The 14559-nt window shown below is 48.1% G+C and overlaps 1 protein-coding gene across 1 annotated transcript in view; it reads left to right on the top strand.

Moving 5' to 3' along the window:
* The window catches only part of SEL1L3 (SEL1L family member 3), a 107481-nt gene that overhangs the window by 58858 nt on the left and 34064 nt on the right, over positions 1–14559 (top strand). The window contains exons 12-15 of the mRNA XM_070398429.1: positions 5122–5241; positions 6985–7125; positions 10729–10791; positions 13955–14131. Of these exons, the coding sequence (XP_070254530.1) occupies positions 5122–5241; positions 6985–7125; positions 10729–10791; positions 13955–14131 (501 nt within the window). The remainder of the gene's footprint in view (positions 1–5121; positions 5242–6984; positions 7126–10728; positions 10792–13954; positions 14132–14559) is intronic.

The raw sequence follows: 14559 nt of genomic DNA on the forward strand, positions 1-14559 counted from the left end.
CAGTGACCACTACACAGTTATGAAATAAATGACTCAAAGATACATGCCGTCAGTGCACATTAAACATGAGTCAAGCTATAAAACACCAAAAGGCTGTCAGTGTAGACATCGAATTCCTTTAGAAAGTGATTTCTTTGCAATAAACTTACACATTCTTATCATCATCATATGTATTCTCTCAGTGCATATGAGCCAAGGGCAAAATTTGACCGCCATTTGACAGGAATTAATTTAATTGATAGTTTTGTTTTTAATTCTTCTGAAAAAATATTTCATACAGAATCAAGCCACGAAATAATATTGCCATCGTTCTACTAAGCCTAGATATGGTTATGATGCCCTATATGTATAATATACTTTTAAGAATTCTAATTCAGCATAAATTAGCAACGGGAAATGGTATGTTGCTAACAAGATCCTCTCCTTTTGAAGATTTGACACATGAAACGTTATGATTATGAAAGAAAATGTTTAATTGGTCAGAACCAGCGAAGATGAATAGAAATGATCCATCTTGCAGCTGAAAAGTCGTCTGATTAAGAATGCCAGATACGAATTACACAGTTAGAAGAGTTGCATCATAGCTCATTTTCTTAAGAATGTGTAATTAATGGCTGCTTGAGAATCTAAGCAGGTGTCATACGTTGATGTAAATGTCCTTTTGTCGAGAAATCTATTAGCTCGGCAGCAGCACGTAACAGAGGAGGAGATCTGGGAGGCCAGACCTCTAATTAACAAGCCGAGGATCCGTCAGAAATTCTTTTCTTGATTCTTGTTTCATTGTCTCTTTTATGTACCTCTCGGTTCCCATCACTTCATCTCCTTTATGAGGACTCTCACTTCACGTCACTTCTTCACGGTTTCATGGGGCTCCGCTTCTGATTGCAGAGAAAGAAGATGCTCTTGGGTTTTGTTTGTTTTTGTGGCTTAATCACAGATGAGTTCCTCTCAGTCTCTCAGTACTAGCTTTTCTGCCACATTTGGTCCACAGCCTCCTCTCTCTGTGCCTGCCAGCGGGCAGGGGTCTCAGCTCACCCACACCCCTGCTTTCAAGTCCTCCACATGCTGATGATGCTCACACATTCCTCTCCATCTGAGCTATTTCTTACGCCCCGCATCTGCGATCCTCACATACCACAAAGGCAGCCCAGCATCTCCTGCCCTCGTTTCCCCACAAACACCGTAACCGGTGGCACCATTTCCCATGCTAGCGACTGGGGTGTCGTCTTTGATCCCCCGCCATCATCCGATCAATCACAATCCAAAACAGCTTTCATGCCAGTCTGTCTCTTCCCATTTCCATCCCTGCTGCCACAGCCTACATTTGTCCTTCATCGTCTCTCCTCTGAGCCGCTGTGACAGCCTCCTGTAACGGGCTGAATTATGTGCCCTCCCCCCAAATTCATATGTTGAAGTCCTTGCCCCCAGTACCTCAGACTGTGACTGTACTTGGAAATAGGGCCTTTAAAGAGTCACAGTGGAGTCGTTAGGTGGGCCCTAATCCAGTAGGATGGTGTCCTTACAAGAAAAGGCCATGAGGACGCAGACAAAACAGACAGAGAATGACCATGTGAGGACCTGGTGAGAAGGTGGCCATCTGCACGCTAAGGAGAGAAGCCTCAGAAGAAAGCAAATCTGCTAACATCTCGGACTTCTGGCCTCCAGAACTGAGGAAATAAATTGAAGCACCCAGCCTGGGGTATTTTGTCATGGCAGCCCTAGCAAACTAATATACCTCCCAGCTGTCATCAGTCTTGTCCCTTCCCATGCTCTTCTCATTCTTACGGAGGCCAAAGTGGGCTCTCGACAGTAGAGGTTCGAAACCTGGTACACATCACAATTACTTGGTGGCTTAAAGAACACATCTACACAGGCTCCACCCCATAATCTTATAGAAGTGAGGGGGGCCCAGACGTGTAACATGCATATATATATATATATGTATGTGTGTGTGTGTGTATGGATATGGATGTGTAAAAGCTCCTCAGATGACCCTAATGTGCAGCCAGTGTTGAGAAGTACTGACCCAGAGCACAAGGTCCAGCTCGTCACAGGGCATAGGAGACACTCCTTGCCCTGATTGCTCTCTGTTGCCCCAGCCTCAGCTCTCAGTCATCCCCACCCGGCCTTCCCACCCAGGAGAAACTAAGCTTTTGGCCACACTTCCTGGCCTTACTGGGTCTCCTCTGCTTGGGGTCCTTTCTCCATGCTCACCAGCCTTTTCCTACCTGCTGACTCCCCTCCTACTTGAACACAAGGGTCAAACTTCACCTCCTCCTCCTGACCTTCCTTTTGCTATGGGGCTTTGGAACAGGGCACCTCCCTGCCATTGCTCTTATGGTGAGTGTTGGATACGTGGTCATAGACCTGGCTTCCCCAGTAGACTGTGAACTCCAAGACAGGCACCTAGTCTACTCACATCAGTGGCCCCAGTGCCCAGCACTGTGCTTGACATGTAGTTGGCGCTCAGTGTTTACCGATCTGATGATGGACAGGCTGGGGGTGCAGAGTGTCCAGTCCAGTGATGAATACAAAGGGACTGTAATTTCTTGTTGACTCTGGTGCTTTGTGATGCGACCAGTGTTTGTTGACGGCCAGTACCCAGAGCAGTGGCTGTCAACTCTGCCTCTCTTGCGTTCAACACCGTTAGTATGTGGCACCCCCTGTTTGGGGAATCTTGGGTACTTGCTTTCTTGTCTCTCCATAGTTACTGACAATATTCCCTCATTCTTACTTTAAAACCCCAAAATGTTACATTTCAACAAAGAACACACACACCCCTATTAGGAGCCAGCCAGCCATGATAGCTGATTTTAACACACACACACACACACACACACACACATCCGCAGGCAGGTGCACAATGGGGGCTCCCACAGGCCCCAGAGGAGGTTAGTGGAGGTCACTGGTTTAAGTAGAAGCCCTGAAACGGCCCTGCACTGAGTTCCCCAGAGTCCTGACTGCACCCTCACATTTCACACCCCCGAGAATGCAGGTGATGGGAAGGGGCGCTGCTGAGGGCCTTCGCACCCAGCTGCAAAGTTGGCGGGTTTTCCTTCCATCCTCTTTTCTCTGTCTCTTTCTCCCTCCCTCTCCCCTGTCCCCCACTGTTTCCCTCCCCCTCTTTTCCTCTCTTCCTTTTTTCTTCCCTTCCTTTCCTTCTCTCCCTTCTTTATATCCCTGCCTCATTTTCTTCTTTCTCTCTCCCTCCTCGCCCCTCTCCTTTCTCTTTCTCTCTCTCTTTGAACAAGTTAAGGAGGAGAAGAAAAACAACTCAAAATCCAAATTCTCTAGTCGGCCAAAACACTTCTAGGTGAGAATTCCATTATTTGAGCTGCCCAAGTTTCAGGAGGTTATAGGCTTGTTGCAGACGACTGTGTCCCTGGAGTTTGAGCTGAAGCACCCGCTCATTGGCCAGACAGTTGGAAGAGAGTTAACACGAGAAAGTGGCTCGTGCCCAGGCAGGATTCCAGGACCTTCTCACTAGAGGACTTCGTGAGGGAGCTGATCAGAGCTTTGCCTTCAGACTCAAGCCAACATGGCTTCCAGGGCCAGCTCTACAGTGTGACCTTGGGTTCACCTTCTGCACCTCGGTTTTTTGCTTTGTGTATAAATTAAGGACAGTGTTATTTGGGTCACAGCTCTGTTGTGAGGACTAAATGAAAAAAAAAAACACAAACCAGTTGTTAAACATCCAGCACACAGTTGGTTTCAATAAGAGGTCGTGAGCATCATTATTCTCGCTGTTGCTCTTTGCTTGGTGGCCTCCCGAGTTAGACATTTGGCAGGAATTAATACCTGCTGGGTTCTGAGTCCTCGCACTGTCCCGTCTCAGTGCCCCAGTGCCTGAGGGACCTCTGACTCCACATGGTGACAGTGGAGAAGGCAGCTGAAAGACCTTCTCAGGAATAGGGTTGTAGGCAAGTTTGTGAATCTAAGTACTTTTTATTTGTTTTTGCTTTTTTGTTAATCGTCACCCGAGGATATTTTTCCATTGATTTTTAGAGAGAGTGGAAAGGAGGGGGAGAGACAGAGGAGAGAAACATCAATGTGAATCAGACATATTGATCGGCTGCCTCCCACACATACCCCGACAAGGGCCAGGGATGGAGCCTGCAACCGAGGTACGTGCCCTGAACCAGAATCAAACGTGGGACTCTTCAGTCCTTGGGCCCATGCTCTATCTACTGAGCCAAACCAGCTAGGGCATAAGTACTTTTTAAAACTAACCAACAGAGAGGCCAGAAGGGAAATCATCTCCTTGTTCTCTGAGGCTTCCTTCCCAAGCTCGCCCAGATCCAATTTTCCCACCCTTTGCCCGTGGCTGCGCTGGTCTGGGAAGCCCTCCTTAGGACTCCTCTCGGCACTGCTGATAGATTCATTATGCCTAAGGGGAAGCCGTGAAACAACGGGACCAGTTTTTTTGATAAACAGCCAAAATTTAGACTTCAAAATGAATCTTATTTTCTTCAGAGGAATCAGAGACCTGGGAGGCTGTTCACAAATTCAAACCTTTTGTGAACTTTCCCTGCGGGTTGGTCTCCAGCGCCTCCAGCACATTCCTGCGCATCCCTGAGCTAACCTGCCCTCTTCTTTGCGAGGTGGATTGAATTTTTGGAAATAGCCCAAAGATATCTGAAGCTGAGCCTGCTAAATAAAAAGGATTAGTCATGCAGGATAATAACACTTTGGGATAAAAAAAATAAGGTTATTCTTAGAAAATATTGATTTACCTTTTTTGATGCTACGTGAATCTGGCTCTGAAATCGGAGGCACAAGAGCAAACTTCTGAACATGCTTAAGCACCAGAAGTGGAAGTGGAATAAATTGTGTCCTCCCAAGGCAAAAGCTTCCCCAGGAACGAAACTCCTCATTTAGATACATTGGCTGTGATGCATTTGTTTAGAAAGAACTTGATCTGATGACATATAAGAGTGGACAACCCTCACATATCAATTATTCATAGAGTTTTCCTTGAGCAATGCCTGGTTTAAGAATAACATCCCATCTTTTGCATGCCCATATCATTTAGTTTCCTGTCTCCTTTTCTTCCTTTCCTTCTTCTCTCCCTCCCTCCTGACCTCCCATCCTTCCTTGCTTCCTTCCTTTCTCTCTTTTTAGGCATACGTTGAAACAATTAGACTAAAAGATGATGAAATACTCAAGGTACAAACCAAAGAAGATGGGGACGTCTTTATGTGGTTGAAGCACGAAGCTATCCGAGGCAACGCGGCGGCTCAGGTAAGGATGTGGCCCACTGTCCTGAAATTCTCCGTGGTGACAGACCAGGCTATGCCATGGTAACAAAATACCCCAAACCGCAGTGGCTTAAAACAATGCTGGTTTATTCCATCCTCACACTACCTGTCCAATGGGCGTTGGTATGGGCTGTGCTCTCACAGCTCCAAGGAACTCAAGCTAACAGTTCAGGCTGGCTCTTGACGCCTCTTCTCAGAAAGTGGCACAAGTCACTCTTCACATTTCATTGGCCAAAGCAAGTCACTTGGTCACTCTTGACTCCAGGAGGCCTATTGTGTAGTCCTGCCCTGAACACAGAAAGTGACAGCGCCACTGTGTTTATGACCAGTCCTAAGACCACCAGTGGACACTTCAATGCATGAGACAGAAACAAAATGAAGCACCTTGGGGTGCAGGAGAGACTAGATGGGCATCAGGAAGGCCATGAACTCAGCTAGAATAATAGAAAACCATGTGCCAAAAAGAGCGACCCTGTCTCTTGAACATGTCTTGTCTCTGGATGGACTTTTAAGAGGTATTAGGAAGGGCAGGGGGGCTGGAGAACGTCCCCTACCTGCCTTTTTGCCTTGATTTCACTATGAAGCTGAGCCCCGGATAGGAGCCGGCTAAGGCTGATTGCCCCGGGAGGGCGGGGCCTCCTTCTCAAAGGATTTAGCTTTGGCTTCATGCTCCTGGTGAGCACAGTGTCGAGAACAGCCTCTGGGTCTGCTAGGCCAGAAGACCAGAAACGGAAAGAGAAAGGAAACAGCAGAGAACAAACACATAGACAGGCACACATTTCAGACACTCTAGTAACGGGTCTCCCACCCTCTGTAGAATTCCTCCTAGCTTTTCAGGAGAAACTTCACTGGAAGTTGTATTTGGCGGAGAGTGGGTGGGGGAAGGGAGGGGAAAAGAAGGAGATGAAAAAAGAAGCAGAAAGAAGGCAAGACAGTCAGGGGCCCACATGGGGCCAGAATGTTAACAGATGTTGCCACTGGCTCCATTCGAGGGCATCTGTCCCTAGCCTGCACGCTTTCTAGTGCAGGAAGGAGTTCCAGTGCATAGTTCTGGAAAGGCCCATGCTAGGGCCACTTCTGGGTGCTTTAGAGCCTACGTGAACTTTCCCAGCAATGGACACTTCTTCCTTCCTTCGTTCACTTTGTTGAGTGGTTCCTATGAGCTCTGCTGGGTGGAAGTTTAGGGGACAAGGGCAGACAAATCACATCTTGGGTTTCTATCCCCCAGAGGGCTCCCAGTCTTGGGTATAATTGTGAAGCCAGCCTTGTGGACAAGTGCTGGGCTAGGAGGAGATAAATGCCGTAGAAAGACACCCTAACTGATAGGGATGTACAGAGGCCTCTATGCTGTTCACTGGGCCAAGAGGGTGGACAGTACCTCTAGAAGGGGGCTCTGGAGGAGAGGAGACAATGTGCTTGTCTTCAGCCAGCTTTGGCCCTGGGTGCCGTTGATTCATTTATGCACATGGACGTACACACAAGCACACACGCACACTCAGATGCAGCATTTCCAACTTGTGTCAAGGACTTGCATTGACACAAGTCCACCTTTAGGGCTCTCCCACCACCCACACCCTCAACCCTGTTGGAAGATAGCAGGTGTCTACCTCATTCTTGCTTCTCAATAGGAAAACATTCCAAGTCAGCTTTGACCTCCCACCTTTCAAAACCTTACGTTGAGCATCACACAGGAAAGTCATTATTCTAAATTGCTCTTGTCTTGCAGCAACGCTTAGCCCAGATGTTGTTCTGGGGGCAGCAAGGTGTGGCCAAGAATCCTGAAGCGGCAATCGAGTGGTACGCCAGGGGTGCCCTGGAGACCGAGGACCCCGCGTTAATATACGACTACGCCATTGTGTTATTCAAGGTAAGCATCACTCATTTTGTGCTGAAGCTGTGCCATTCTCATCAGCCATCCGGAGCCATTGCCTGTAGGCGTGCGTCAGATGGAGTCCAGAACTGAAGACACTTAGTGTACGCGTCTGCCACTCCTAATGGAGAGGGGTATTTGCTGGAAATGCCGTACCCTGGTCTCATTTTTAGTCATTAGTCTTATGTTTGGCACCTGGATTCTCTTTGCTTTTGCCAGAGCTGTGGCATTCTGAGATAGACACCCCATGTTTTATGGATTGAAATGTGGCCGCCAGCCCCCAAGGAGCTGCAATTTTGCCAGCAGGCAGCATCGTCATTAAATTACAGCATAAAGTGTGTGTTTGGGCTGCCTCCCAGCAGCCCTGTTGATCAAACGAAGATCTTGGTTTTAAGCCATAGGAGAAGAGGGGGACAAGTGGGCCGAGCGTTAGCCCAGGACACAGGATGGAGTTCAAGTCCCTCTTCTCCTGTGTCCTTAGAGTTACCTGAGCTCATGGGACAACAGTGAATTAAATACTATGATGAATGGGCCTTGAGAACCATAAAGCACTGTGTGTTTTATACAAAACAATAATAGTTCACAGTGATGGAGCATTTATTACCTGATTTACATGTATGAACGCATTTAATCCCCACAGCAACCTTGCAAGGTTGGCATTGTGGTGTATTATTATTGCTGCTTATGTATATGGTAACAGGGGCACAGGAAGTCTTTGTAACTCACCCACCCAAGGTCACACAACTGCCACATTTCAAACCTGGGACTGGGACCCAGGCAATCTCCCCCCAAACACAGACATCAGTTCACCAATCTGGGAAACGTGAAAAGCTGTTGGCTCCGGTAAGGAAAACTTTAGACCCTGTGTCCATGCCCAAAGGAAGCAGCTGCCCCCCCCAGATAGCAAGTGTCTTGACACAAAGGCGTGGATTCATGCGGCCAGGCCCACCTCCAGAACCACAGCTGTGGCCACTCGCTGCTTAACAACCAGGACTTTTCTACATGTCTAACCTTCCAAAGCTTTAAAACCTATTGGTTGTTATGGTTTCCAAATTTATATGGTTTCCAAATTTACTTTCTCTTTCCAGTTGTCAGATCAACATAGAAATGGTTTGACTCTTAGCCATATGCCAATACATCCATGTATTTGTTCAATAAACACTCATTCAGGGCTGACAAAATGCCAGGCTCTGGGCTGGATGGAGGGACATATGGATGCATGAGCCACATTCCTGACCTCCAGGGGCTCATGCAGGGATGGGGAAGGCAGGAGATACCGGCACAGAGGAGAGGCACTTGTCCAGCAGAGTTGGGGCTGGCCGCTGCCCAGAGTGCACGATTCAGACCTTACTTCTGCCCACCAGGAACTCTCGATCTATAGAGAGAGGCAGACACATAAATAAATTACTCTGCCGGTGACAGTGTTTCTCCTGGGTCTAATTTCCCAACCCTTAAAGCTTTTTTGATTTTCCTGCATTTTAACTGAGTTATTCCTAAGTGGGACGAGGGAAGCCCTTGATCAGCAATTAAAGGAAGATTTTTAACCCTGGCCAGAAGGTCTCTTTAAGTGTATTCCGTGCAAAAATCCCCATACAGAAAATGGGCTTTCCAAATGGGAAGTGCAGTAACGTGCACTTGGCTCATTGTATTGTGTGGGTATTTGGCTGATTGTAATCAAGGACGGCGCCACGCTGGTGGCTGTGGTTTGCCCACGACAGCCAAGTCCATCCCACTTTGCATCCATGGGAAGATGGCGCTTTGACGTTCACTGCATAACTGTCCTCAATGAATTCATTCGGTGAATATTACTGGGCACGTACTTTGTACCAGGACTTTACACTTCTCTCACTTAGCTCCTTCCAATACTACTCAGATTCTAGTATAATAAGTAGTCATTGTGCACGACATTATTCCAGTTCTGATTAAGTAACAAATATACTGGGAAATCCAGGACCTAGAAGTCAGAGTACCTGGGTTCTAGTTGCAGATGTAACCGTGGGTTTTCAGATAAGTCAGCCTCCCTGAGCCCCAGTTTTATTTCTTCAAAATAAAGAAGATGGAAAAGATCAACTTTGGCTTCCACATTCTGTGATTCTGGTGCTTTCCCAGAAGTCAAAAAAGGTTGTGCCATTGGCATCTCCAGTCATTCCAAGTAGCCTCATGTCCCCTTCCCCCTCCTCTCCCTCTTTAATTAAATGAAGCAATGGTGCACTTCTGAAAAATATTTTCATCTTCCACTTTGCTTCAGCTCATCGGTTTTACTAAATAGGTAAGTTAAAGTCTAATAGAAACGTGGTGTGTATAATTTAACCTGCAGCTGGAGTCACAGTTTTATTTTGGGTCCTGAGAAATACAGAGACAAGCATAGTCTGCGTGTTTTCTGTGTCCTGCGAGGAGGTTATGAACCGTTATACTTTCTCAGCACAGAACTGAAATGTACAGGGGGAAATGCAGTGTGGGGTTCTAAGCTTGGGCTCTGGGGCCCGCTGGCCTGGGTTCGAATCCTGCCTCTACATCTCACTCGCTGTGTGACTCTGGGCAGGTCTCTCAGATGAGAGACCCCTTGGCGGGGTTGCTGTGAGGGTTAAAGATGATGGGACAGTGCTTGACCCTCGTTAGTTAACACAGGAATGTTTACTAGTGCTGTCCCCTTTACTATAGAGCTAAGTGTTTAATTAGAGTTAAAAGTGGGATTCATTGCAAAGCCTGCTCACCTCATATTACCTGTGACCCCATCAACCACTCTGAGGGGCATGTGCCGGGGGAGGGGTGTCCATAACAGACTCTGAGTGAGTTTGCTCTCTTTGCCTGCCATCCTCCTTGTCAGAGCCATGTCAAGAGAGACCTAAGGGAACCCCCTTCCTCCCTGTCTCATTCTCAGACCCAGCATTTCCCCACGTGGTCCTGCAGACAGCTCAGCACAGTCCCACTGAGGTCCTTCCTCTCTTGTAATAAGAACTTCAAAGTCATTTCTCTCTATGGTGTACAAACTACCTCTGCTGAGAAAACTTGATTTTACTGGAGGAACCTTGTTCGTTTCTGTCAGTGTCTGACACAGCCAATTCCAAGGGTCCTTACTCCTTCAGAGAAGTTCTCAAGCTGGTTCTGAAGCCACATGTCCCATCCTGGGGACTTCGGTGAGGACCTCGGGGGCTGCAGATGGCAGCCTAATAACTCTTTCCTGTTGGACACACATCAAGTGCTTTGTCTGGCCGCAAACTAGGTGATCCCCAGAGAAACACATCCAGGATGACCACACTCATTCAACCTCATTCCCGGCCTCTCCCAACAGCACGTGTGGGTTGACGGGCATGCCTGTCACTCGATGATAAATGGGGGCTTTTGTATGGATGCTGAGCTGGGAGGCTGAGGTTTGTTGCCTCTACTCCACAGATATGAGCAAGATGATGATGATGATGATGATGATGATGATATACAGCACTGCTTATAGAAACCTTTAAGATGGGATTTATAATTCAGAAGGCTTGGGTTTTATTTTTTTTAAGTATTTTGTATCAAACACCAACGTATCTGAGTGATATTTTTGAGTGCACGCTGAGTTTCTTTTCTTAGTAATCTTTGCTGTTTATCATTGTTTAGGGTCAAGGAGTGAAAAAGAACAGACGGCTTGCCTTGGAGCTGATGAAGAAAGCAGCTTCCAAGGTAACACTTTTGCATATTGTCAGAGGAAAACATTCGCCCCACACACACCCACTGGGGAAAGGAAATGGCCAGCATCTCCCGACAAAGCCCCAAGGTAGAAATGGGGTGGGAGGGAGGGCTCGCGAGCATTGCAACGTTAGTCATTTTTGAGCTACACACATACAGAAACCTGCTACAATGGGGACGGCCGCATTCAAAAGCGGAATTCACCTGCAGTCAATAGAATTCAGGCCGATTTTGTTTGAAGGCTAAAATTATAATCAAGGCTGCCCATAACAAGCAGCAGGGGCTCCTTGAAAGTGAATGGATATAAATGCCATTGAATTAGGAAAACCAAAAGCCTAATTCCCTGAAGGTTAACCCTGTCATGGCCAATGCCCACTTGCTTGAATAACAGGGCTGTTTATCAAGGTTGGTGCTGGGTTTAGGAATTATTTTGCTTTTGTCACTATTTACTCTTCAGTGTTGTCACCAAGCCAGCTACTTGCGATATAGAACTACAGAATGGGGGCTAGGATGTCCCCTGTTGAGGGGACACACACACACACACACACACACACACACACGTGCATACATATCCCTGCATGGAAACGTACGCCCGATGCGTGCCCACCCACACATGTATACTCATGCACATGCATATAGATTTGCAAATAAATGGACTTGTAGAAACCATTGTAATGTTCCAACCTTACCAGGCCCTTGATAGCCCTTCTGGCTCTTGACTGTTTCTCTATCCCCGAGGCTGCTCATGTTGGCCTCTCACAAAGACTCCTGCAGGAACCAGGCTGCTCTTCCTCACTTCCTTTCTGTGGGGAGCTCCGAGTTTCTGTGTTTCTGTAGCCCAGGAAGTGAGGGCAGGGAGTGAGCGAGCCACGAGGTTCTCCTCCACCTGTGTGGTGGCAAGAGGGTATAGGACCCAGGAGCAGGGAACCCCCCGGAGTGCACAGCAGCTCCTGCCCCCAGCGCTGGTCACAGGAGGCACCAGTTTCAGAGCGCCCTAAAGTGGGGCAGTGGGGGCTTTCCTGGCAGGTGTGAAATTTGCATCTCTGTGGCCATTCTGGCGGAGCACTGGTATCTGATGTGCTCTATTTGGGGTGTATTTTAGCCGGACTGAGATGAGCATTGAGGGAATTGCCGTTTTATGGCCTGGAGTAGTCACATACTTCAAAAATGTTGAGTGAGTCTCACTCATTCCCTCTTCCGGGAGTTACTCAGCCCCTACTCTGCGTCAGACACTGTAGTGCAGGTTGCACCTAGTTTGGTTTTTTGGAATTAGCCAAAAGTCACTTGGAGGCAGACCTGTTGACCGAGCAGTAAATGTCTGGAACAAGGGATGAGTAAGAAATAAAACAAGCCCTACCTGTATAGAGCGAGCGTCGGCCTGTGCACTGCTGGGTCCCAGGTTCGATTCCGATCAAGGGCACATGCCCAGGTTGCAGGCTTGATCCCCAGGGGATCGTGCAGGAGGCAGCTGATCAATGATTCTCTCTCATCATTGATGTTTCTAGTTCTCTCTCCTTCTCCTTTCTTCTCTGAAATCAATAAGAATATTTAAAAAAAATAAAATAAAACAAGATTTCTTGCGGGGCTCCTGCATTGGGGCATTGGGTCCAATTACAATTCCTAAAGGAGTCCTGCGGGCATTGGGGTGATGGCAGGTACCTGTGAATGAGCCTGTGGCCTCTGGAGGAAAGCACTGCAGCGCTGTGTGGGTGTGCCCGTCGGTGGGTCTGTCCAGAGCTGGCTCCTACCTCTTTATACTACGGCCTGGTCTATGACGTCATTGAAATGCACGAGTTCTGCAAGGCCCATCGGGAGCCTGCCTTGCCCCTGGGACTGTGCGAGGCTCAAGAAGAAATGAGTGGATCCACGGCATGGACTCTTTCCCGAGCATCAGCTGTCCAGGGACCCGCCAACCTGAACCACCTCTGGATCCTCAGGGTGTCAGGTCTGGGTTCCATTTTGTTGAGCATCTGCATCCTGAGGGAGGCTTTGGTTCATCGGTCAGACACTTTGTTGAGCACTGACTCTGTGCCAAGCACTAATGTAGGTGCCTGGAATATAGCACACAGGTCCTTGCCCTCATGGAGCTTCCATTTGATTCGCTTTGTTCACTTCTTTCTCTTGGTCTTCTTGGCCCCCGGATTCTACATGAGAACCAGGAGGGGTAGCCTTTGGGAGCTATGAAGACAGGAAAGGCTGCAGACTAGGATCTTAGCATCTACTGTTAAGGGACACCCGGTCTTTGCTTGTGAAAAGGGAGGTGAAAGAGATTTGGTTCCACACTTGCTCTCACTTAACAAGTCTTGCAGATTCGAGGGCACTGTTTGCCCCCTCTCCTTTCCCCCCTGCTTGTTCACAGTCTCATGGGTCTGGCAGGAAGGGAAGAATGAGCGCTGTATGGCTAGGTTTGTACACACACCACTGCAGGCACCTGAGCCTTCAACAAACAGGCTGGAGGTTGCCAGTGGAAGCAGGAGGGAGCCCTGGGGAGAGCAAAAGCCACCTGAAAGTATAACTCAGCAAGAACAAGGAGGCTCGAGGCTAGAGTCACAAACCAGCCCCTCCCTGGTACCAGCCCCAGTTCAGACTCAGTTCTGAAACCCTCCTCCCTCTTTCCCACCCTCCCCTTCTTCCTCAGCCCCGAACTGGGACGCTAAGCAGTCACAAAGCACCTGTGCTTAGCAAGTAGGCTGTCACAGCTGCTTCCTTCAGAGGGTTTGTTGGTGTTCAGGACAGTCATCAACAGATGGGCAGACCGGTCACCTGGAAACCATCCCCGCCAGGGCAGGTTGCAGCCGCCTGGTGCAGTCGAGCGCTCATGGATGTCAAGGGCAGTGTTGCTACTGCAGGACAATAAGAGGCTTTTGCAGACAAGGGCATCGTGTCAGAGCCCAGAGGAGCCGATTGATGATTCGGGGCTAGTGTCACTGCTGAGCTGGAAGGCAGGAATTCCAGTGGCAGCCGCCACCTGGGAAGACTCTGAATCGGGCTCATGTGTTCTAAGCACTCAGCTTTTCTTTCATGCCATCTGCCCAAAAAAGAGACTGGAGAGGTTTCGTTTAGACTCGTGCAGAATGCTCTCACAACAATTGATTCTCTTTAGGTTTCATTAAAAAATAAATAAATAACAATTTTTTCTTGTTGTTCTAAAATCCAGGGATTGCATCAGGCAGTCAATGGTCTGGGATGGTATTACCACAAATTCAAGAAAAATTATGTCAAAGCGGCAAAGTACTGGTTAAAAGCAGAAGAAATGGGGAACCCAGACGCATCATACAATCTTGGGGTCCTGTACTTGGATGGCGTTTTCCCAGGAGTGCCTGGGAAGAATCAGGTGAGTAAGACTTGAGACAAACTGGGCAGCTGGGCAGTCCCTTGTTCATGACACCCCCAGTCCAGACAAGGCCCCGTGGGTGGTACAGACACCATCCAACACACAGATCACGTTCTCGAGAGGCGAAAAGGTCCAGTTAGGAAGGTAGATAGTGAAGAGCAAAGGATGGCATTTAGCCAGGTGCCAAGAGTGTGCTAATTTATCCGACCCGAATAGTTCTGGAAAGGGGAAACGTTGAAGGCCAAAGCAGTCAGGAAGGCTTCCTGGAGGAGGAAGGCTTGAACTGAGGAGAGAGGGGGAGATGACACAAGGTGAGGATGTGCAAGAAACCAAGAGACAGTGTAGAGATTGAAGAGAGCTGGAAGAGAGCTGGCTTCTGGTAGGGTGGCCTGATATGAGAACAGATTTAAAAATAATGAAAATGACAG

The sequence above is a fragment of the Myotis yumanensis genome, unplaced genomic scaffold (assembly GCF_028538775.1).
Source record: "Myotis yumanensis isolate MYYU_CA2020_CCGP unplaced genomic scaffold, mMyoYum1.0.hap1 SCAF_1, whole genome shotgun sequence".
NCBI lineage: Eukaryota > Metazoa > Chordata > Mammalia > Chiroptera > Vespertilionidae > Myotis > Myotis yumanensis.